The sequence below is a fragment of the Crotalus tigris genome, unplaced genomic scaffold, assembly GCF_016545835.1.
Source record: "Crotalus tigris isolate CLP2741 ecotype Arizona unplaced genomic scaffold, ASM1654583v1 scf7180000017987.690289119674:8195010, whole genome shotgun sequence".
NCBI lineage: Eukaryota > Metazoa > Chordata > Lepidosauria > Squamata > Viperidae > Crotalus > Crotalus tigris.
Genome location: NW_024096758.1, coordinates 6,787,994 through 6,810,421, shown reverse-complemented (window position 1 = coordinate 6,810,421; position 22,428 = coordinate 6,787,994). Strand labels below are relative to the sequence as shown.

General features: G+C 44.4%; 2 protein-coding genes across 3 annotated transcripts in view; one reads left to right on the top strand and one right to left on the bottom strand.

Annotated features, from left to right (window-relative positions):
• The window catches only part of SEPTIN4 (septin 4), a 68,785-nt gene extending 65,752 nt beyond the window's left edge, over window positions 1-3,033 (bottom strand). The window contains exon 1 of one of the 2 annotated variants that reach the window (XM_039346246.1): window positions 153-3,033. In XM_039346246.1, coding sequence (XP_039202180.1) covers window positions 153-2,793 — 2,641 coding nt within the window. In that variant the 5' untranslated portion in view covers window positions 2,794-3,033. The remainder of the gene's footprint in view (window positions 1-152) is intronic. The other variant, XM_039346244.1, reaches the window with a different exon arrangement.
• A 3,764-nt stretch (window positions 3,034-6,797) lies between these two features.
• On the top strand, window positions 6,798-22,059 carry VPS37D (VPS37D subunit of ESCRT-I). The gene is made up of 4 exons (XM_039345910.1): window positions 6,798-6,974; window positions 11,094-11,265; window positions 16,594-16,676; window positions 21,004-22,059. Exons 1-4 carry the CDS (start codon window positions 6,846-6,848, stop codon window positions 21,481-21,483), a joined length of 864 nt encoding a protein of 287 aa, XP_039201844.1. The 5' UTR covers window positions 6,798-6,845; the 3' UTR covers window positions 21,484-22,059.
• Window positions 22,060-22,428: the final 369 nt, after the last annotated feature.

Below are 22,428 nucleotides of genomic sequence, written 5' to 3'. Positions count from 1 at the left end.
CTTACCATATACAATAACGTTGCTCATTAAAGCTATAGCAGTAGAACTGCACTCATCACAATTGAACAATAAATGCCTGCTATGGAGAGCAACAAGACTTTCTGCTGCCTCTTGGACAAGAAGTAAGCATAGTTTAAACTTCGGTAACATACCCACAAAGAAAGCACTAAACCTGGCAACTGATTTCCCTCTCTGTAACTTGAGGAGGTCATCAGCCTCACTGTTGTAGATTGCACGTTCTGGTCCTTGGCCTCCAAACTGTGAAGCCAAGGAAGTAGGTTGTTTTTCTGAGCGCACTGTCATTATTGCCTGCTTTTTCCTTGGGACTGTAACACAGTCTGATGGGAAATCCAAAACTGCCTCTGACTCCATAGACGGCTTATCCAATAAATGTTCCTGAGCTGGTACACTGAACTGTATCTTTCGGCAGTCTGGAGCTAGGTGGACAGTGCAATTCTCCCTAGGCTCTGGAACCGAGAAGCTTCTGTATGTCTCCATCCAGTCTGGCGCTGGTAGATTGGTGTGCTTCTTCGACTCTGGAAAAAGGTCATTAGTGTCTGCTTGAAGTAAAGACCACCAAGGTGACTGAGGTCCAAACTTCTCGAGACACCGTGGAGGTAAGATTCCACTGGTCCTGGCAACTTCTGTCTGTGGTAAGGCTCTGAGGTTTGTTTCTGCCTTGGGATGAAGAGAGTACTTCAAAGTGGGTTTTTCATCTAAGTAAGACTCCTTGTCAATATTCACTGTAGCCAGCCAAGTGGTGTCAAGATTCCCTGGGTGAAATGCAGGTATGACCTTGGGTGTAGTTTCAGGCCTTCCGGTGTGCAAGTTCTTCTGAGGCAGGAGCTCAGCTCCTCGTGCAAAGCACTGCTTCTGGGCTGCTTCCAGTTGTTGATGTAGCATACACCTATACTCGGATTCACTTTCTGGATGAAAAGCAGGTTTACTGTGGAATGAATTTTGGTCACTTGGTAGGGATTCACACCACAAGGAGCTCTGGTGGGTTGAGTTAGGCACTGCTTTCTTCTCCTTATATCTTCTTATTTCTTTGTTTTGCCGTAGAGAGCCTTTGTGAGCAGGGTAATGTTCTTTGATGTTCATATTTGAGGTAGAAACTGGGACCCAGGGAAGTGATTCATCTCCAGGAGAAAGAACAGGTTTGGAGGCCATTGCATCCATCTGTTGGTGGAGCTGACAACGATACTCAGACTCGGTCTCCGGGTGGATGATAGGCCTTTTGGTTTCCTGGGTCAATTCATGTTTTGTTTGGAGGTTCCTTCTTAGATTGGGCTCTGTAGGTACAACATGCTGGCATACTGGTTCAGTCCATGTTAGGAGAGAGGTCTTTCTCTTCTCAGCCTCTGTGGAGAGAGAAGTTTGATGAAGTAACTCAGACTTTGGAGAGACAGAATATTTATGGACTGTGTCCATCTCTTGATGGAATGGCTTCATATAATCTGATTCACGTTCTGAATGGAAAGCACACTTATAATTGGGTTTCATTTCTGAATGATAAGAAGATATCATGACAGTTGGCACTGGGGATGCTTTGGACCTAGCTTCTGCTCCAGGAAAAGGTGTCTGGGTTGTTCTAGTCCACATCTCTAAATGAGGAGTCTCCTTTTTTGAAAAGAAGGTGTCCTGGTAAACAGTTTCTGTTTGAATACATTTATCTTTTGGACTGGGAACATATTTACGGATTAATTTCTTTGGGGTTCGGGATATATATTGCTGTCCCAGTTCAGTCACTAACTGAGAAGCATTCTTGGATGTTTGAGTCCATGCATCCTTTAGGCTGTGACCAGGTTTTTCAAAGTATTGAGTGATTGATGGAAAGGAGTCATTCCACACTGGGATGAAAGGCATATATTTATTTTCCATTTCAGATTTCTCTGAAGTTGATACCGATCGGAGTTTCTGGCATATCTCATCTCTTTGTGAATTCAGGCTTTGCTTCATTGCTATAAGCATACGACTAGCTGTCATTTTAACCTGCCCAGGTTGGATGGAGAATTTTCTATGAGAGTCCATGACAGTTTGAGGAGATACGGTTCGGACTGCTGGCCTTCCTTGTTGTGGAAGGTTGGTTTCTCTTTGGGGTGAAGTATTCTGGTTTAATTGGTTCCCTCGCCTTGAGGAAGTACTCTGAGGGAACTCACTTCCTCGTTGGGGTGAGACATTTGACAGGACCTCCATCCCTTTGTACGGTAAGGCACTCCTGGTGGTATTATTTCCTTTCTGAGGAGGAATCTTCTGTGCTGGATCATTTGATTGCTGAAATGAAGAAATCTGAGAAAGCTCACTCTCTCTCTGTGAAGAAGGGCTTGAAGAAGTGGGGATCGATCCTCTTGGAGAAGACAGCCTTTGGGAAGTCTCACCACCCTTCTGAACATTAGCAGTAACCTGTGAGACCTCACTCCCTCTCCGTGTGGAGGAACCTGTGGGACAAGATCTTCGGGGAGCTTCATTTAACCTTCCTCTTTGAGGATAAACATTCTGGGGAAATGTGCCCTGGGAAGCTTCACTTCCTCTGTGGGGAGAGGTGCTCCGATTGATGTCACTTCCTCTCTGGGGTGAAGCAGTTTTAGACATCTCGCTTCTTGGCGGAGAGAGAAGTGCCACTAGAGGGCTGCTCCTTCGATGCGACTGTGGACTAAGGGTCCATTCCCTCTGAGGCGAAACCATCCTTGGAGGTTCATTATCATGATGGGAATATGGGCTTTGATATGGATCATAAGCTATGTTTACTGGAATAACATGAGACATCTCACTTGCCAGGTGATCTTTTGTCATTTAGATACTTTACATTGATCAATTTTCCTTGGATTTCACCTTGAATTTCACACTAACCTTTTCCATTCTAACAGTGGGCCATTTCAATGCCTTTCATAAAGCACTTGGTTCTTCTAATATGGCCCCTTTATTTCATCAGTTCTACACGAGCCCGGCAAGATCATAAAGCAATGATGTCATTCTGTTAGATTATGACATCAACTATTCTCCACACCCACTGGAAACTTTCTAAGAGATCACACAATTCTACCACTTCTAATTTTCAATGTTTTACTTTGTTCATTTCTCCATTACATACCTGTCCATATTTTTAAAATACCCAAAGCGTCTTATAAATTGTAAGAATTTAAAATTAAGATGACATTACCAAACAAGATCCCACATCAGTGATAGACCTTTTCTGAAGCTGACACATGCTGCAGCACAGTGGTGGCGAACCTATGGCACGGGTGCCAGAGGCGGCACTCAGAGCCCTCTCTGTGGGCACACATGCTGTTGCCCCAGCCTTGCCTCCCCCACGACTCCCTCACCAGCAGCCCCCCGGGAGGAGACTCGCCCCCGAGTGTGGCCCATGCGGAGCAGCACAGCCAAGGACATGGCTGCCAGGCAGCGTAGACAAGACTCTGCCCTCACACCCGATTGCGCAGTTGATGCTGCGGGGCACGGGCAGAGGGCATGGTTGCCATGGCGCTGCTAGGCTGCGTGGGCGATCTGTGACAGGCCCTGGAGACGATGAGTGGCCCTGCGGGCAGGTGGAGTGGGGACGGGGCAGGGAGTAGAACAGGGGCAGGGGCAGTTTTGGGGCACTTAGTCTCTAAAATGTTCGCCATCACTGCTGTAGCACATATTGCCTCTGAAAATACAGAGCACCCCCAAACTCATAAATTGCTTCAGATTTGGCTACTTCATCAAGCGTTTCAGCCTAGTGGTGTTTTATTATATGTACTTTTTATTTTATAAATTGCCTTGAGTCCATCAGAAATTGGCAGTATATAAATTTGTGATGAATTCAGATAGGTGGTGAAATGTATAATTAAAAACCCTAAAGAAGCACAAAAGGGCACCATACATACTAGCTTGCTTACTGTGTTGTACCATAACTGTTCACAATTACAAGAGTAATGAAAAAGAAACTTTGTGACCTATCTTTGCATTTATGACCTTTGCAATTCTGTAAAACAAAGGAAAACTGAAGTAAGATCATACACAGAGTCACAATTTCACTTAGCGACTGCTTTGTTAATGACCAAGTTGCCAATCCCAATTACAGTTGCTAAGCGAGGACTATATGGTGTATGATTTATTCTTGGCCACTATGTACATTAGCATTGGGTTATTGTAAATGCTTTTACTTTATTTATTAATTTTGTTCAACACCCAGAATCATTTGTTGAGGTGGATGGCCATATAAATTGAATGTAAGAATGAACAAATGAATAACAAAGTTGGAAGGGACCTTGAAGGTTTTCTTAACAGCAGATTTAGATATTTGTAGGGAGACCAGCAAGTGGGTGCCTAACATCTTTTACTTTTAGCTGAAGAGCCCATGGAATAAAAAATAAATGTCTCATGTCACATGATTGGATTCACATGCTTACTATAAATTGCACCACCTAGATAATCTTGGCTGATCTTAAGCTAAGCAGAACCTGGTTAGGATGGGAAACCAGGATATGTCAGAGCTGTAGACTAGACTAAGAAGATGGAAAAACAACCAGAGAGAATGTAGCGGCAAATTTCTTTACTGACCGTTGCCAAGAAAATAACCCCAGGAGTCAGGATTAATTTATGAGGGTCTTTACTTAAAATCCACTTTCCAGCTATTCTTAGAAATTTGACTCTTCGGCAAAACCTTTCTGAAACCGAAGATAAATTTTAAAAAGTTGAAAGCAAGTTGCACTAGTTGTTAGTTTGCTTCAATACAAGATGCTGGGGATCTTTCATACCCTACTCTCCATGGAGCCTGGTTATTTGAGGAACCATCTACCCATCTGGCAGGAGGAGCATGTTATAGGTTTTGTCTACTTATTTGATGGGACCCAGGAGGTGGCCTTTTTCTGGTGTGGCACTCACCCTTTGTAGCATGATTCCACCCCAAGGTCAGAGTGGCCCTGACACTTCTGACCTTCCAGAAGTTCCTTACAACCTGGTTTTGCCATTGGCCCTGGGGATCCTATGGAAATACCAAGTCCACAAAATGGCTGTAAGATTGTGATTGCATTTTCCCATATTTTCTTTTATACTTTTTGTTTTGTTGTAATAGTTTCAATAGTTTTTGCTCTATTTTAATCATGTGACCATAGCATATAAAATAATAGAGTTGGAAGGAACCTGGAAGTCTTCTAGTCCAAACCCCTGCTCCAGTAGGAGAGCCTATATTTCAGATAAATGGTTGTCTAGTCCCTTTTTAAAAGCCTCCAGTGATGGAACACCTGTAACTTCTGAAGGCAAGCTATTCCATTGGTTGATTGCTCTTACTCTTACGAAATTTCTCCTTAGTTCTAGGTTGCTTCTCTCTCTGGTTAATTTCCATGCATTGTTTCTTGTTTGCTTTTTGGTACTTTGGAAAATACTTTGACACACACACCCTCGTTTTTGTAGGAGCCCCCTCAAATATTGGAATACTGCTATCATGTCTCCCCTAATTCTTCTTTTCATTAGACTAGACATACCCAATTCCTGTAACCGTTCATATGTTTCAGCTTCCATGCCCCTAATCATTCTTGTTGCTCTTCTCTGCACTCTTTCCACAGTGTCAACATCTGTTTTATACTGTGGGGACCAGAACTGGATGCAGTATTCTAAGTGTGCTCTTACCAAGGCTTTGTAAAATGGTACTAGAACAGTGGTTCTCAACCTGTGGTCGGGACCCCATTTGGGGTCGAACGACCATTTCATGGAGGTCGCCAAACAACGCTGTCTGCCATTTTTTTCCCTTTTCCCTAGCAGTCCTACTCCCTCTTATTGGTGGCCACACCCACTTGGGGGTCACCACAACATGGGGAACTGTATTATGGGGTCACGGCATTAGAAAGGTTGAGAACCACTGTACTAGAACTTTATGTGCTCTTTATTCTATCCCTCTATTAGACCAACCCACACACGAGATGGGCAGCTTTATAAATTCAACAAATAAATGTTTATAACCACCCTGGGAACTATGATCACCAAAGAGTTTGATGAAGTTCATTCAGGAAAGTTAGCACAGGGGTGGCATTCCAACCAAGAGAAACCCTTCCCAAATGCCAGGGAACCATCTAGATTGGCATTTTGATGGATTTATAAAAGGAGCTTAAACCATCTACTAGGAACATTAATTGCACCAAAGGTCAAATGGGGCCTCGGTTCAAATTCCCACTGGACCATGGAACTCAGCACCAAGCAGTATATAAATTTATATCATCATCATCATCATCATCTGAGACCTGTTAATTTTGCCCAGCACCGGCCTACTTCACAGTGTCGTTACGAGGATACCATGAAGAGTTACTCCTTATACCCTGCTTCGGACTCCTTCTAAGGCTGACGGAGGATTAAATAAGTTAATAATACATAAATGCAACAGGCTAAACCTCACAACAAGCCAGCGAGGCAGGCCGGCATTCCTGCCTCCATGGCCTTGCATATCTAAAGCTTAGCACAAAGAGGTGACACACGCTTGTAGTCATCAAGCGACAGCCCAATTTTCACGGCGCAGAATTTATTCTTTCTCTCCCTCGAGATCACTCGCACGCGGCGACGGGCTGGGTACTTCACACATGCTCAGACACTCCATCTGCCTTCCAGGCAGAAGAGCCCCCTCCCCTTTGTTTGCTCTCCTCCTTTGAGAGGAGGGGGCTGCCCAGCACGTGCAATTAACGCCCTCCTTCGCCGCCGCCTGCGCCGTCTTTCTGCCGCGCCCACCCTCCCCAGCCGAAACAACGGAAGCTCGGCGGAGGCGGCCCCTTTAAGAGCGGCGGGGCCGCCCTCTGGCGGTCTGCGACGGCAGTGCAGGTGCAGGTGCAGGATCCCGCTCCTCCAGGTGCGGCCGCTCCGTCTGCTCCGTCCACATCATGGAGCGCGATCGGGGCCCGCGGGCCTCGGCGGTAGATCTGGGCTTCGGGGCGCTCAGCACCGCGCAACTCCGCGCCCTCATGCGGGACGAAACCTGGCTCGAGCGCATCGTCAAGCTAAGCAGGAAGGTAAAGCCGCGGCTCCCGGGTTGGACGCCCAGGAGAGGAGAGGATCGGGCCCTCCGGAGGGGAGAAAGAGAGGGGGGAGGGTGGTACCCTGCTTTCCAGCGGGGTCTTCGGCTGCACGCACCCGCGGCTTGCGTTCCTCCGACCCCAGCAGTCATCCCTCTCCATCCAAATACAAAGACCGCCCCCGCCCCCTTGGAAAATAATCCGAGCATCCGAAGGGGCACCGATGCCCGCCGAGACTGCCCATGGCACCCCTGGGGCTGTGTCACCCGACCCCTTTTGCAGCAAAGGCAGCTCTGGTTGCCAGGGGGCTGGGAGTCTGGTACGGGAGGGGGCTAGTGCCAGTCCAGCCAGGCCTACGCTTGGTGCCAGAAACAATGCCCAGACCTTCGGCCTTTTCACAGAAGCTGTTGGCCCAAATGCACAAGACTCAAAGATGATAGCCGGGCCCCAGGTGGGAAGGCCCTCTAGCCCCAACTGTTGGATATGCCCTTGGAAGATCTATCCCCTTCTCATCCCATTCTGCTAGCTCCAGGGATTAAAAGACACCCCGTATCTCCCTGTCCCACCTCTAAAACCTGCCACTGGGATCCAGTTTGAACCGAGGTGTTCTGCTACTCTGGTTCCATCTCTCCAGCCCCCAGAGATGCTATAGGCCCCTTTGTGGACTGTTGTCGGATTTTGGTCTTCTCCACCCACCTGTCACTCAGCCCCCTCCTTTCCCTGAAAAGCAGTCTTGCCCCCCCAACACTCTTTGAAATACACCCCATTTATTATGCCAGAAGAAATGCCGAGAAGAAGCCTCTGTCTGTTTGGTGTCCTGGAGATGGAGTCATCCAGGGAGGGTGTGGGTGTGATGGTTTGTGGCGGGGGGGGGGGAGAGAATGGTCCCAAGGCCTCATTGCTTTTGTCTTGGCAGAGTAGACCCATCCTGGACCAGACCCTCCCTTCCCTCTTTTTCTCTGGCAAAAATCAGCCACAATGGTGACCACAGATCCCTGTTTTGTTTCTTTTTGTTTCTCGGTGCTGAAAAGAAAGGGATTTCTTTTCCGACATCCAGCAAAGCCTCATTGACTCAGCCATGGAAACACGGGCGGGGGTTGGGGGTGGGGGGTGTTGACTGTCTAGCCAGGCAGGCAACATGTCTTGTGCTGGGTAATAGAGAAAGGTTGCCGAATTAAGTGCCAGAGCATGTCAGGCATTTTCATCATAAATGGCGTATGATTTTTGCCTTTCGACAGGCGTGGAAACAAAGCAAAACCTCCCCCCTTCTTTCCCTTATTTATTTGGCATCCAGCTAACTTCCTCCTTGTCCCCCCCCCCCAATTGCAGGAATTCCCCACCCCTTTTTGTGGCCCCCAGACCTTCATTGGAATCTGCTCCTGGTCTCACAGTTGCAACGTCACACATGTTGTCATCCATCCTCACAAGGAGACGTTGAGGCTGTTGATTTTGGAAAGGCACCTTCTCTGCCTCCTTTCCAACAATGGCCAGAAAAACAGCCTCACTTTTGCAATAGCTTTGTCAGTTCAGACAAGCTGGGTATTCCCAGCTCCTGCCCTTGGTGTGCTTTCAAGGCAATGCCGGCTGCCTTGGTACAAAATCCTTAACCGGGTCAATTAGAAGACTTAGCGGCTTGCTCTCAATCATTGTGCTAATTATCATTAATTTTAATCTTGGTTAGTCTTTTGTTGCTTAGTATGTTGTGTGAACCCAGCCTCTTTGGAGAGTTATGGTTCAGTGTCCTGTGCAAAACAGACTGGTTAATTCAGTTACCAAGACAGCGTATTGTGTGAACAGGGGTACTGAGTTGCTAGATCTCACCAAAAACCCAGCACCTCTGAAAAATTGCCCATCAAGATGGTCAAAATTTTTCCCCATAGTTTACCATCCCCAATGCCCCCCCCTAACTCCAAAATGGTCCAATAAATACATTTGTCTTCCCCATGAGTTTAAGTGACGTACAAGATAAACCACAAATACTATACAGCATATTTACTAGAAGACCACCCCAAAATGTTACCTTTTAGGTTTAGGGCAATTTGTCATAGTTTCAAGACTCCCATAGAGAACTCACAGTTTGGTTTACCAAGTCAGTAAATAGTCAGTAAATATTTACCATGTCAGTAAATAGTAACTTTTACTTGAAGGTTGTACTCCCCCAATAGATCTAATGCTTAATTGAGGGGGGGGGAAGTATCTACCTATTCTTCAAAGCACCTGAAGGCAGGACAAGAAGCAATGGATGGAAACTAATCAAAGAGAGAAATAACCTCGGAGAAATTTCCTGACAGTTAGAACAATTAATCAGTGGATGCTCCAACACTAGAGGTTTTTAAGAAGAGATTGGACAATCATTTGTCTGAAATGGTATAGGGATTCTTGCTTGAGTAGGGGGTTGGACTAGAAGACCTCCAAGGTCCCTCCCAAGTCTGTTATTCTGGTTTGCTCAAAGGTTTAATAAGGGCAGTAGCTCTAGAAGAATAATCTTTTGGCAGCTTCTCAGTGGCTCTATGCTTGCTGCAGCCAGAAACAGTGAAGCACATTCAGTGATTGAATGCCAGTTGGTGACAGAGGATAGCTGGCCAAGCTCCTGAGATACTCTTCCTTCATGAAGAGGGTTTGGAGTTGGCTAGTATGAAGGAACAAAAACAGACCGGAGTAACCTCTCCAAGGACCCATGTTATTAGGGGAGGCCTAAATATACATCTGCCAAAAGTGTATTTGAAAAATTATAAAACTTTAATAATCAGGGGAATATCTGGCTCCAACGTCCAATATTAATTTGAATTTAGTAGGAAAAAAAATCCACTTCCCTTTGCATCATTAATAAGGAGCATTAGTTGAACTCCCAGAATGAAAGTGTGACATAATGCCCACTGATTGCATTCACACAATTAACACTTCTTTTCTGGACTTGCACAATACATTAAATCTCACAGAAAATCCCGAACCAAAATTAAAATTAACTCAACCTTGCAAGTTATGCCCATGCACCCACCAGGATTTTAAATGACTCTCTTCAGCAAATTGTATGAGTGGTTCATTTATCTAATCCTTTGGAGTTGTTTTTTTCTACTCATAGGTACAACAGCCTTCTAAGATAGGTAAGAGTTTTAGCTCCGGATTGTAGAAAGCTGAAAGTTGGTCTCTTTCCTAAAGTGGCCATTTCCTGGAGATTAAAATCCATGACTTCTGAGCACAACATTCTTTAGGCCTGATTTATATTGGTGGTAGCAGTAGTAGCTGCTGAATAATTAGACATATTTTAGGCATCCATTCAGACCAGCTTGATAGGTCCATTCACATTAGTTTTTTAACTTGGTTACCAAGTTAATCCACTATCTAGTTTGAACAACACTCTGAACCATGACTAACCACACAATTCATTTAGTTAACATTATCAAAGTTTGTATGCTGCATCGAGAAAGACTTTTTATGACCTGCTTCAGCATGTTGTATGAACACAGCTGTTGAATTTCCTATGGTGAAGTTATTTCTCCACAATATATCGCTCCAAGACTCAAGCACTATGGGTGCTTCTAAACTGCTTCTTTTACTGTTTTGTACTGAATCAGTCAAAATCACTTCGTAACAAAAATGTAATTTGTATCTTCATATTCTATTGTTAAATACTGTATCTATACAGCTTTGGCTCAAATGTATTTTGAATCTCAAAGGGTGGTGGTGGGGATACCAGCAAAACCATCAATAAGCATAGTGCATAAATCTGTACCTTTATAAACAGACAACCCAGACAAGAGTGCAGACAGCAAAGCAAAGATTAGCAAAGAAATGTAACTCAAATGAGGATGATAAGCTGCCAGATACAGAAGGAAGCCAGGATCTAAAGATCTGTAGAACAGCAGCTTGGAGAAAAACAGCAAGAATATCAAGCTGGATTGCAAAGGGGGTTGCTAAACATGCACACTGTTTTTAGCAGGGAAAGTGGCTTTCCCTATTTGGGTGATAAGTTCAAATCTTATTCTCCATGCATTCATGGGAAAACTCTGCACTGTATACTCAGGATAACCAAAGAAACTCTGACAAGCTGAACAGATAACCAGACAGAGACCTTTCGGCCTGGCCCAGGCCCTCATTAAATATGTGTCTTTTCAGTTCCAGAACCTGCAGCTGGAGCGGGAGGTGCACCTGGCTTCCAACTATAACCTTGCCAAGCAAAATTTGGGCTTGCAGCCTCGGCTAGAAAACGGCAAAGCTTCGCTCGCCATCAAATACCAGGAGTTGCAGGAGCTACGGGAAACCTGTCATGACAAACAGCAGCGCTTGGGTGAGCAACAGTTGGTGTCTTCCTTTCTCCCCCACCCCACCTTCTCCCAGAGTACTATTAGATCTGGACTGCCTTAATGTAGATCAGTGTTTCTCAACATTGATTGCTGGCTAGGGAATTCTGGGAGTTGAAGTCCACCAATCTTAACATTGCTAAAGTTGAGAAACTCTGTTCTAGATGATTAGCAGAGGGCAATTACATTTCTTAGTGGTTTGGACTTTTGCAGGCCTGAGAGCATCTTTCATTCATGACAGCTTGCCTCCTTTTAAATCAAGCCTACCTTGCAAAGTTAGGATTCCAAAAGTAGACCAGTTGATAATAGTTGTAAAGAAGTTTGGTCTTATTCATAATGGGTAGGCCTGGTCTATGATCACAGTTGGTTTTATCAAATTTCAGTTTACTACAATTGTGTAGATCCCCTTTCCCTATTTCCTTTTACCCCCTATTCCCTGGGCACAACTGGAAAGATAAATAGATGGAGGAACATGCAAAGTGAGGGCTCTACAACTTTATGCTGAAAGTGTTTCTTTGCACTGGAAAAGTGTTTCTCAAATTTAGGTAATTTTAAGGGGTGTGAACTTCAACTCCCAGAATTCCTCAGCTGCTTTGGACAACGAAGTATTTCTCCCACTGTAAATGCAACATGTGAAAGAGAGATATGTAATTTTAGTGAGCTGAGACATTGTGTTTGGATTACAGATTTCAACTTGAGTTCAGTACAGGTAGTCCTCACTTAACAAGTTTTTTTGTTTAGCAACGGAAATTTTGGACTCAATTCTGGTCATAAATGGAGGACTACCTGTATGTGATATTTGGGAAGACACCTCTTGGGGATCACCCTGCTTTATAAAGTCTAAACCAGGGGTAGGCAACCTTGGCTCTTTTATGACTCGTGGACTTCAACTCCCAGAATTCCTGAGCCAGCCATGCTGAGGAGAAGGGAGAGGTTTCCAAGCTGAGCCATGCTGGCTCAGGAATTCTGGGAGCTGAAGTCCACGAGTCATAAAAGAGCCAAGGTTGCCTACCCCTGGTCTAAACCCTCCCTGGAGTTGGAGAAAGAAAGAGACAGACTAAAAGAAAAAGAGCACAGCAGAAAACAACCCACCTCTCCTCCTCTCTCAGTCTATAACATGCGGGATGTTTGACACATGAGATACAGCTATCACTCTGCATGTTTCCCCAATCACAGAGAAGAGAAATCTAATGACAGGCAAGGAACAGAATGAGGAAGCTTTCCTCCCATTGTCCCAGCATTATGTAGAAACCAGATTTAGAATTGTTCCTAACCCAATAATGTGGTTTGTTTACTTGTACAGGTAGTCCTCAACTTACAACAGTTTGTTTAATGTCCATTCAAAGTTACAATGGCACTGAAAAATGTGACTTATGACTCTTTTTCACAGTTATGACCTTTGCAGCATCCCCATGACCCTGTGATCAAAATTCAGAGGCTTTGCAGCAGCAGTGGGTCTCAAACGCAAGCCTGCATATCAGCAGTTTAGTGTCCTAACCCCATGAGCCACTTCACTCCCATCTACAGTAAATTCATCTATAGGAACGAATCTTGAATTCATTTCAGTCTCCTACTGAAAACTAGTTACAAATCAATAAGTAGAATGGAGGATGCTCAGCTTCATCTTTGCATCCCGGTATAAAATGAGCACTGCTCAGTGACTGTTCAAAGTCACAACGGCACCAAGTGACTTATGACCATTTTTCACATTCAGGACAATTGTGGCATCTTCATGGTCATGTGACCAAAATTTGGACACTTGGCAACTGGCATGTATTTATCACGGTTGCCGCGTCCCAGGGTCACGTGATCAACTTTTGCGACCTTCTGACAAGCAAAGTCAGTGGGGAAGCCAGATTCACTTAACAACCGGGTTACTAACTTATCAACTGCAGTGATTCACTTAACAACGGTGGCAAGAAAGATCATAACACGGGGCAAAATTCACTTAACATACATTTCACTTAACAGAAACTTTGGGCTCAGTTGTGGCCGCAAGTCGAGGACTACTTGTATTTGTTATTAGTTTGGCTTGTAAACCATATTGTACAGCTGAGTGTGCAGGATGTCAGTTGTGGTTTATTCAGTAAGTTATGATTAAAACCAATCAAGATTTGTCTTGAGGATCTCCTGGCACTCTAAGGAAAAGAAGAGAAAGAGTTCTGTAGTGGTTGGCTTTGGGGGTACTGGCCACAGCTATGCTTAAAATGGTTAACCCATTTACTGACTTTGTACTACCTACCAAACCATAATTTAATCACACTGACTAGTGTCATGCATAACATGCTGAACCGTGAAAAGCAAATCAAAGTTAAAATTCCTCCAGTATCAGCTGCTATACCAGTGGTTCTCAACCTTTTTAATGCCGCCACCCCCAACCGGTCGTAAGTCGAGGACTACTCAACTGGTGCAGCACCGTTTGCAGAATGGGACTTTTGGCGAGCTCAGCAGGGCAGAGACAGCCTGGACAATTCCTATTGGCTTTTGAAAGCCAATAGAATTAGACTCTATTCAAGAGAGTCTATTCTATTGGCTTTCAAAAGCCAATAGAATAAAAGGGAGTAGCACAGCTAAGGAAAAGGGGCAAAAAAATGGCGGACTGCGTTTGGCGACCCCCATGAAATGGTCGTTCGACCCCAAATGGGGTACTGACTCACAGGTTGAGAACTGTGCTATACTGATACAGGCATTATATATTTAACTGGATTAGATAAGCATCGATGCAAACCTAGCCTCAATACAACCTAGATCTAGATGGCTGGCTGGGGAATTCTGGGATTTGAAGTCCACAGGCCTTAAAATTGCCAAGGTCGGACACCCCTGATTTAGATCCTGGGAAACAGAGGATGGGTGTGTGAAAGGAGACCAGAGGTGAGCCACCTGCAGAGACCCCAATCCCTCTTTTCCTTCCATGATTGCCCAGGAATCATGGGGCATCTTATCTCCAGAAGGTACATAGGTAGTCCTCGACTTACAACCCTTTGTTTAGCAATCATTTGAAGTTACAACAGCACTGAAAAAAATGACTTATGACTGCTCCTTGCACTTATGACCATCACAGCATCCCTGTCCTGCAGTTGCCAGCCAACCACCCTTCTGAGATCAATAAAACGAGGACCCAGATCGTTGGGGACAATATGCTGACTCTGTAAACTGTTTAGAGAGGGCTGTAAAGCACTGCAAAGCGCCATATAAGTCTAGGTGTTATTGCTATTAATGCTGTTGTCATCTTGGCACTTGGCTGCTTGCACTTATTGCAGCTGCAGCCTTCTGCAGTCATGGGATCCCCATTTGGGATCTTCCCAGCAGACTTCCAACAAGCAAAGTCACTGGAGAGGCCCACAGGGAAGGTCACAAGTCAGGTCATGTGATGTCTTGCTTAATGACCACAATGATTCCCCTAATGATCATACCAGGAAAAAAAATCAGGTGTGGTCGTGTGGTGTTTCAGTTAACAAGCGCCTGGCTTAATGACAAATTTTCTTGTCCCAATTGTGGTTGCAAGTCAAAGATTACCTGTAGACCCAATTTTTGAAGAACATTGAGAAATTGATGCTGGTGTAGACACAGGTACCCAAATCCATTAGTGTCATCCTTATCCATTCCACAGTCATTGCATAGGCTCTTGTCAGGCTAGTAAGTACAATTTAAAGTACAGGTAGTCCTCAACTTACAACTGTTCATTTAGTGACCATTTGAAGTTACAACGGCACTGGAAAAAGTGCCACTTGAAAGGTTTTCCACACTTATGACTGTGGCAGCATCCCCATTTTGATGTGATCAAAATTCAGACTGCTTGGCAACTGACTCATGTTTATGACGGTTGCAGTATCCCGGGATCATGGGAATCCCCTTTTGCGACCTTCTGACCAGCAAAGACAACGGGATAGCCAAATTCACTTAACAACTGTGTGACTAACTTAATAACTGAAGTGATTCATTTAACAAATGTGGCAAGAAAGGTCATTAACTGGGGCAAAGCTCACTTAACAAACGTCTCATTTGTGAACACAAGGCCCACCCTACAATTCTTTTACAAGCTCCGACTGAATCATGAATTTTGAAGTTGGGACCATATAGCAACCGAAAATTTGGGCTCAATTGTGGTCATAAGTCAAGGACTACCTGTACTGATTTTAAACTACAAATGGCACAGCACTGAGTTACTTCTTGGACTACCACCATTGCATGGGAACAACCTAGCTGGTGTGTTACTCACAAGTTGAGAATTCGAGATTCTACCCCTCTTGAGTGATTTTGGGGGGGGACAAAAAAAAAAAGTTCAGAGTTTTTCATTTGATGTTCCATCCCTATGGAACAGTTTATCCCTGGAGAACCAAATGGCACCCTCCTGTAGAAATTCAAAGCAGAGTTTTCTGTAGAGCTCTTAATAGTGTTAATTAATTTGCAATTTTTAAAGATTGGATGTGATCAATCAGTACCGATGCTGAGATATTTTATGTAATTGGGTTACCGATTTTCATTGTTTTAATGTTCAATTTTGTGAACCTCCAGAAATCCATGGAGAATCAGCAGTATATAAATACTGTATATAAGCAAATGCCTCTAGTTCTTTGATCATATGTGAACACAAGGACCAACCTGTTACAAGCTCCAACTGAATCGTGAATTTTGAAGGTGAAAGGGACCATATAGATCTTAGTGCTGGTAGATGGCGGGGGAGTGTTCCAAAACGTTCAAGATAATGGTTATGAACTAACTAATTGAAGTCCCATCTCATTTTTGTATGTGACACACATAAAAAGCTTCCATTGTACAATCACACCTCTTGGCTTTTTGAAGACACATTCTGAATTGATTTGGATTTGGATTTGGATTTGATTTAGATTTGGTTTGGTTCATATGGGCACACATTTCAAATACATGACGGGGGGGGTGCTATCTAACATTAAATTGGGCCCTCCTGTAATTTAATCCATTACTGCATCCCACATCCTCCAGTATGGAATGAGAGACAGCAGGTTTGACGTTCTTCTTACGATAAACCTCCAAGTACCTGGTGAATGCTATTCTATCCTTTCTTGGCCATCTTTCCTCAAAGCTAAATGCCCCATCCCTGAATCAGTCCCTATAGGATGTAGCCTTCCAGTCCCGTTCAACAGGAGAACGAGAAGACAGAAGTTGAAGGCGCCATTATAGTCTCTCTCTTCGGAGTTGGCAACCTGGGATTATATTCTGCTTGCAAACATTAGGGAGCACACTCTGTTTGACATTCCTTCCTGCCATGGTGCAAGGATCACAACACAGCTGGGTGACATGAACTTGACAAGCTGAACTTGTCCTTTGTCTAACAGGTGCGTGTATGGCAAAGTGGACTCCAGAGAATGCCCTGAGCAGGCTACAGGCTGAACTGGAGAACGTAGAGGCCAAAGTAGAGGTGAGTCATGAGGAAGAAGCTAGGCTGTCTTCCCCCAGGCTGCTCCCAGAAGTCCTCTTTTTTTATATAAAAAAAATAAGTGTCTTCCTTTGAATCTTCTGCCCACATAGAGATAAGAGGAAAATGACTCCAGGCCACCTTTCTCCAGGCCATCCCATCAAAGGTCAGCTTCCCAAACTTGTTCCAGCCTGTGCCAGGAAAGGCAGAGGTGTGACAGACAAGGAAGGGAAACAAGAGAGTTTTTCTCTGCTTCTGTCTAAGCTTGAGAAGGAGGCCCTTTTTGTTACCTGAACTTTGGGCTTCAGGGATGTGCAGTGATATGGCTTTTCCAAGCTGCATCTCTCAAGACTTGGCTTGTGGCCAGTATGGAGCTTTGAACCACCTTTTTAGCTGTCACAGACTATCTATTTGGCTATAGTTGCAGACACACAACACACAAGAACTAGGCCAATGAAAGACCTAGTGACTGCATTCTCACAACATACCAAACGTGTAGGGTTAACTTTAGCACTTTTTGTTTTTATCTCTTAGCTAAGCACTCAACCTGTTTGGTTAGTTTAGGTTCAATGTATTGTGCACATTTAAAAAAATATAGGTTGAGTAACCAGGTTCAATGTGTTGTGCGAACCCTTCCTTTATGTTATTACTATTATCGTATCAACAACAAATATCAAATTAAACATGTTGGACTGTTTCAGTGGTACTCAAGCTATGGAACGTCGTCCCCTCCTTGGGAGAGAGAGCAAGACACTTGGAGTGGAGGTGAGGCATGATGTTGTAGGGACATATAGGTCCCTACAGCATTTATATATTTTAAAAAAAGCCTCCTTCGCATCAAGCTCAAATCTGGTGACACCATGGACACATCCAGGCTCACCACTGCCTACTTCTAGGATTTCCCCCCTCCCCCCAACTTTTCTGTCTAGTCTAAGCTCTGGAATTCCAGGAGGTCTCTCATCCAAGTGTTAACAAAGGCTGATGCTTGAGGTTGGACTAGAAGACCTCCAACTCTATTATTCTATGTTCTACTGTATGTTCTAACTTAACTTTCCAGATCAGTCAAAGTTAGCTGACTGCTGCCATCTGCTGATAGCCAGAGTTTTTAGAGTCTCTCCTTGCAGGAGTAGCAGAGCTCTTAGTACTGCAGCCACCTGAGCTGCCCTTCTTATAATGAACTTGGAATGAGACAAAAGCATATCAGGCAAATAGTCCTCTATTTGTGACCATTTGTTTAGCAGCCAGTCAGATTTATGATGGGGCTAAAAAAGGTGACTTATGACTAGACTTTGCTCTTACGACTGTCACACGCAGCCATACAATCTCAATACGGATGCTTGGCAACCAGCTCGCACTTATGACAATTGCAGCCCATGATTGGCTTTTATGACTTTCCCAGAGAGCTTCTGGCAAGCAGAGTAGTGGGGAAGCCAGCGGGGAAGGTCACAAGTCACAGTCACATGATGCCTCACTTAATGACTGGGGGCAATTTGCTTAAGGACTGTGGCAAAAAAGGTTGTAAAATTGGATGCAGTTGCCGGGTTCCTCACTTAACAAATGCACCGCTTAACAATGAATTTATTATGGTCTTAGGTCAAGGACTACCTGTAGAGCTTTTGACTGGAACAGCTTCTTTTCCATTAAGAGATAACCAAGAAACCTTTTCCAAATGCCATTGTTGGATTAGCAGTCTAAGCTCCTGATACTGTATGCATGGCTGTTAAATATCTACGCAGTGTATTTTTGGGTACACACAGGTATTTGTAGGGTGTTTTACATCTTTGCCTTCAAAAGAATATGGTCAAGGGGCTAAGAAAATAGAGGGAACCCAGATGCCAATTATGCTAGTTCCATTTGTGCTGATTTGAATGGCTAGGAAAGAATTGTTTTCCATTCTTAAATGAGTTAGGCAGTGTGGGGCTTTCCAACTGTTTTGGCTCTAGCTCCCATCAGCACCCATTGGCATAGCAATGTTATAGAAATTGTAGCTCAGAACAACTGAAGGAAGTGGGGTTATCTGTCAATTTTGTATTTTTGTCCCAGGTCTCATTCTCCTCCATGTATTCCTATGGCAAATTCTGAATGTAGACATGGACTTTGCAACTTCCCTTAATCACCTTTTGAGCCAATACATTAGCAGTTCCATATAAGATTGTGCCAGGAGCTGCATTCACACAGTGTAATTAATTTGATTAATGAATTAACTCATGTTCTGGATTTGCACAAAACATTAAACCATGATAGCATTGTAGGGAGCCTTGTAGACCTGGCTCTTCTCCTAGAGTTTGGGCTAGGGCAGAGGTGGGGAATGACGGCCCCTTTATGACTTGTGGACTTCAACTCCCATGGAGGGTGCCATGGCTGGCTCAGGAATTCTGGGAGTTGAAGTCCACAAGTCATAAAAGGGCCATCTTCACACACACACACACACACAGGGACTAGGGTGATTGGGCTCCTTGTAAATTTGATATAGGGCAGATTTGCCATCTTTATTTGTTTTTGCTGGTTTGTTTTTGATGGTATTATATTTTATTCTTTTTATTATATTGTGCACTTTCCAAGTCACTTCAAGTTAGGAATGAGCTAAATAAATGAATTAAATTAAATTAAACAATAAACTAACTAAACAAGCTAGATTCACACAGCACCCTAAAAACTAAGGTCAATGACTAAACTTAGTATGTTGTATAAATACATGTACTGGTTTTTCATGCAGTGGTTTTCTAGATTTATATCCAATCTGTCAGCCTTCCCAGGTTGACTAGAAAAGGTCCACAGCCAAATGAGCTAATTCTGCTTTATTGTAAGGTTACATCAACTTGCAAGAATCTTGCAAGTCTGAAAGAACGAATCTCCTATGATTTTTTTTTCCAACCTGATAAGTTAGGGAGGTTACTTTTTGAGTTTCTTTCTCTGCCTGTTATGCAGCTGTAGACTCTCTCCCCTGTTATCTAATTGCTCTCTAGGCAGCATATCTTTCACTCCACCCATGTCCCAGAGACCAATCTCACATACCATTGAGTCACCTGTCCTCCGCAGGCTTATAGTGCCCTCCATTACACTCCCTTCTCCAGTTTCTTCAACAATAAAAACTTTATGAATGCTGGGAGTGACCAACCCAAAGTTATCCAGTGAGCTTTCATGGCTATGGCTGGAATCTTCTCAGTCTTAATCCAACTCTCTTAATCATTAATCAACACTCTTAATCATTGTATATATTGGTTGTCTTTAGTGGAGCTGCTTAAAAATACAACCAGAGAGAACAAGTTATGTGAGGCTACGTTTCTAAGCAAGGGACCCAAAATTTAAATTACACTGAACATTGTAATACATTTTCAGCAAAACTGAGCCGACAAGAGATTTAGAAAGCTCCGAGAAATAGCAGAAATCAGTTTGGAATGTCTTTCTATAATCACAGCAAGCACAAAAGGAATAGGAAATGCTCTAGATACAAACGGAGGAAAAATGTCCATTTCAGGTCTCTATGAAGAGCCTGATGGGATATAAGCAAAATACTATAGGAAGGAACCCAGACCCTGCCTTGCACTTCCTAAACTCATTTCTGCCTTTAAATTCACTGTACCATCACCACTGTTACATAAGGCTTTAGTCAAACCCTCATTTGGAATACTGTGTCCAGTTCTGGAGACTTCACTTAAAAAAAGATATAAGATTGACCAAGCCTAGAGGTGGGCAAGGAAAAAGTGCAAGCTCTGAGAGACAAAACCTATTGGAAGAGATAGAAGGAACTGAATATGTCCAGCCTGGAGAACAGAAGGAAAAGGGGGAGACATGATTAAAACCTTTAAAATATATTAAGGGCACTAATAAGATTCTAGAAGGCAGTATTTTCAATATTAAAGCAAAAAATCAAGAACCCGGGGCATAACCTCAAATTGACAGGACGGAAGTTCAAAAATAATGTTAGAAAGTATTACTTTACAAAAAAGAAGAGTGGAAGCTTGGAACTAACTCCCAGCCAAGGTAGTGGGTCAATCATCTGAGTTTAAACATGCTTGGGATAAATATATGTCCGTCATCTGACCCCCCCCCAAAAAAAAATTAAAATAAATAAATAAACATAATAAAAAACTCAAAGGTCAGATTTAATAGACCACTAGATCTTTTTCTGCTGTCAATTTTCTATGTTTCTGCACTAAGTAAAGGTTGAACTTCCACTTAGCTTAGTTTTGTAAACGGAATGGGAACAAGCACCATGCTGGTCTGCAGCTCAGCAGAAAAACCCATTGGGAGGAGCTGGTGGTTGAAATTTGCTTGGAACACCCAACTATCCCAGATGGCAGTTTCATCTTCCTTTCTTTGTCCACAGGAACAGATGGAGCAGTTCCTATGTTGGGATCTCCCCATCGAATCCTTTGTGGAGTCTTTCCAGCACAGCCGCATGCTCTCCCATCTTCGTCGCACCCAGCTGGAGAAGCTGCAAGAGATCCTGAAGGTGGAGAAGGCAAAAACTCCTGAAAAGCCAAGCCCGAGCTATGAAGAGGAACAGCCTGCAGTCTCCCCAGCACTTCCAACTCCTCCTCCACCTTCGGCTCAAGTAGCCCCAGCTCAGAATAATGGGCCACCTCCTAAGGTCTTCCAGCTCCGCTTGGCACCGGCATTCTTGATCCCATCGGAGGCTGTGCTCCCCATGACGGCAGCCCCTCAGAAGTGCTGCCTGCCCACTCTGGCCACTTCGCACTCCACCGCTAACTTTGTGAGCTCTCCCTTGAGTCTGATTGGGCACATCCACTTGCCCCAGACCCACCTGCCTCACCAGCAGAAGAAGAAAGAGCCCCCACATCGGTAGCTGCAACAGCACCAACAGGACATTTTGACCAGAGCCTCTGACACCAGCTACAATGGGCCAGAGTCTGAGGTGTGATGCCAGCCTGCCAAGAACTCCACCTTCCCAGACTTGGTGGGAGTTGGGGGTGGGCGTATGGCAGAGACCTGGCTCCCTTTTCTCTCTGGCTGCCAAAATAATTTAGATTCCATCTCCACTCCTCCCCTCGCCATCCCCCACCTCCCCAGGCAGTTTGGTTGGCTGGGTTGATCCAGTGTTACTATATGTATAGGTGGCCAAGACCGCAGGGAGTTGTGCCCTGCCTCCCCCTTTCCCACTTGAGAAATAAGGAAAGTTATGACGCTTCTTCCCCCCCCCTTCTTTTTCGGGAGCCTGAATTCACCATCATGCACTCATTACGCCTATCTCTCGAGGTAGGTGGGGGAAAACCTCTTGCAAACTGCTTGTTGCTTTTCTGGATGCTGGGCGTGATCAATTTCAGGCAGGGCTATCTCTAACCCCCTCCAGGCAGTCGGCCGGCTGATCTTCTCTATCGCACAAGGGACTCCATTTCAGTAGCAAGTAGGAAGAGAACATACATGGTGGGGGACGGGTGGGGGTGGGAATAGAGCACAGCACATTTCCAGGGGTGGAGAAAGGAGGGGTTGGCCAACTGCTTAGAGGGGGCAGTTTTTGGAGCTGAATTGCTCCCCCTTCCTATTCATTTTTTCTATTGAGGCAGGGGGTTCTGCAGATAAAGTGGGGGAGGGGGTCTATTGATGTGATGGGGGGGTTGAGTTGCAAAGCACAGGGTAGAACATTTTAGCCCAAAGTTTATGCCACGGCTAGAGAATGGGTTAGTACCAGCATAGGCACACGGTCTCAACAGGGTATGCATAAACGGGAGAGATAAGGCATGCTCTACGGGGGACATGCCTTCCAGGATGGGTGGGGGAGGGAGCAAGGAAA

Excerpts from the sequence above, each read along its gene's own strand:
- VPS37D (XM_039345910.1), top strand. The coding sequence starts at position 6,846 with ATGGAGCGCGATCGGGGCCCGCGGGCCTCGGCGGTAGATCTGGGCTTC. Across the intron at positions 6,975-11,093 it reads TCGTCAAGCTAAGCAGGAAG|TTCCAGAACCTGCAGCTGGA; the intron begins GTAAAGCCGCGG and ends GTGTCTTTTCAG. Across the intron at positions 16,677-21,003 it reads ACGTAGAGGCCAAAGTAGAG|GAACAGATGGAGCAGTTCCT; the intron begins GTGAGTCATGAG and ends CTTTGTCCACAG.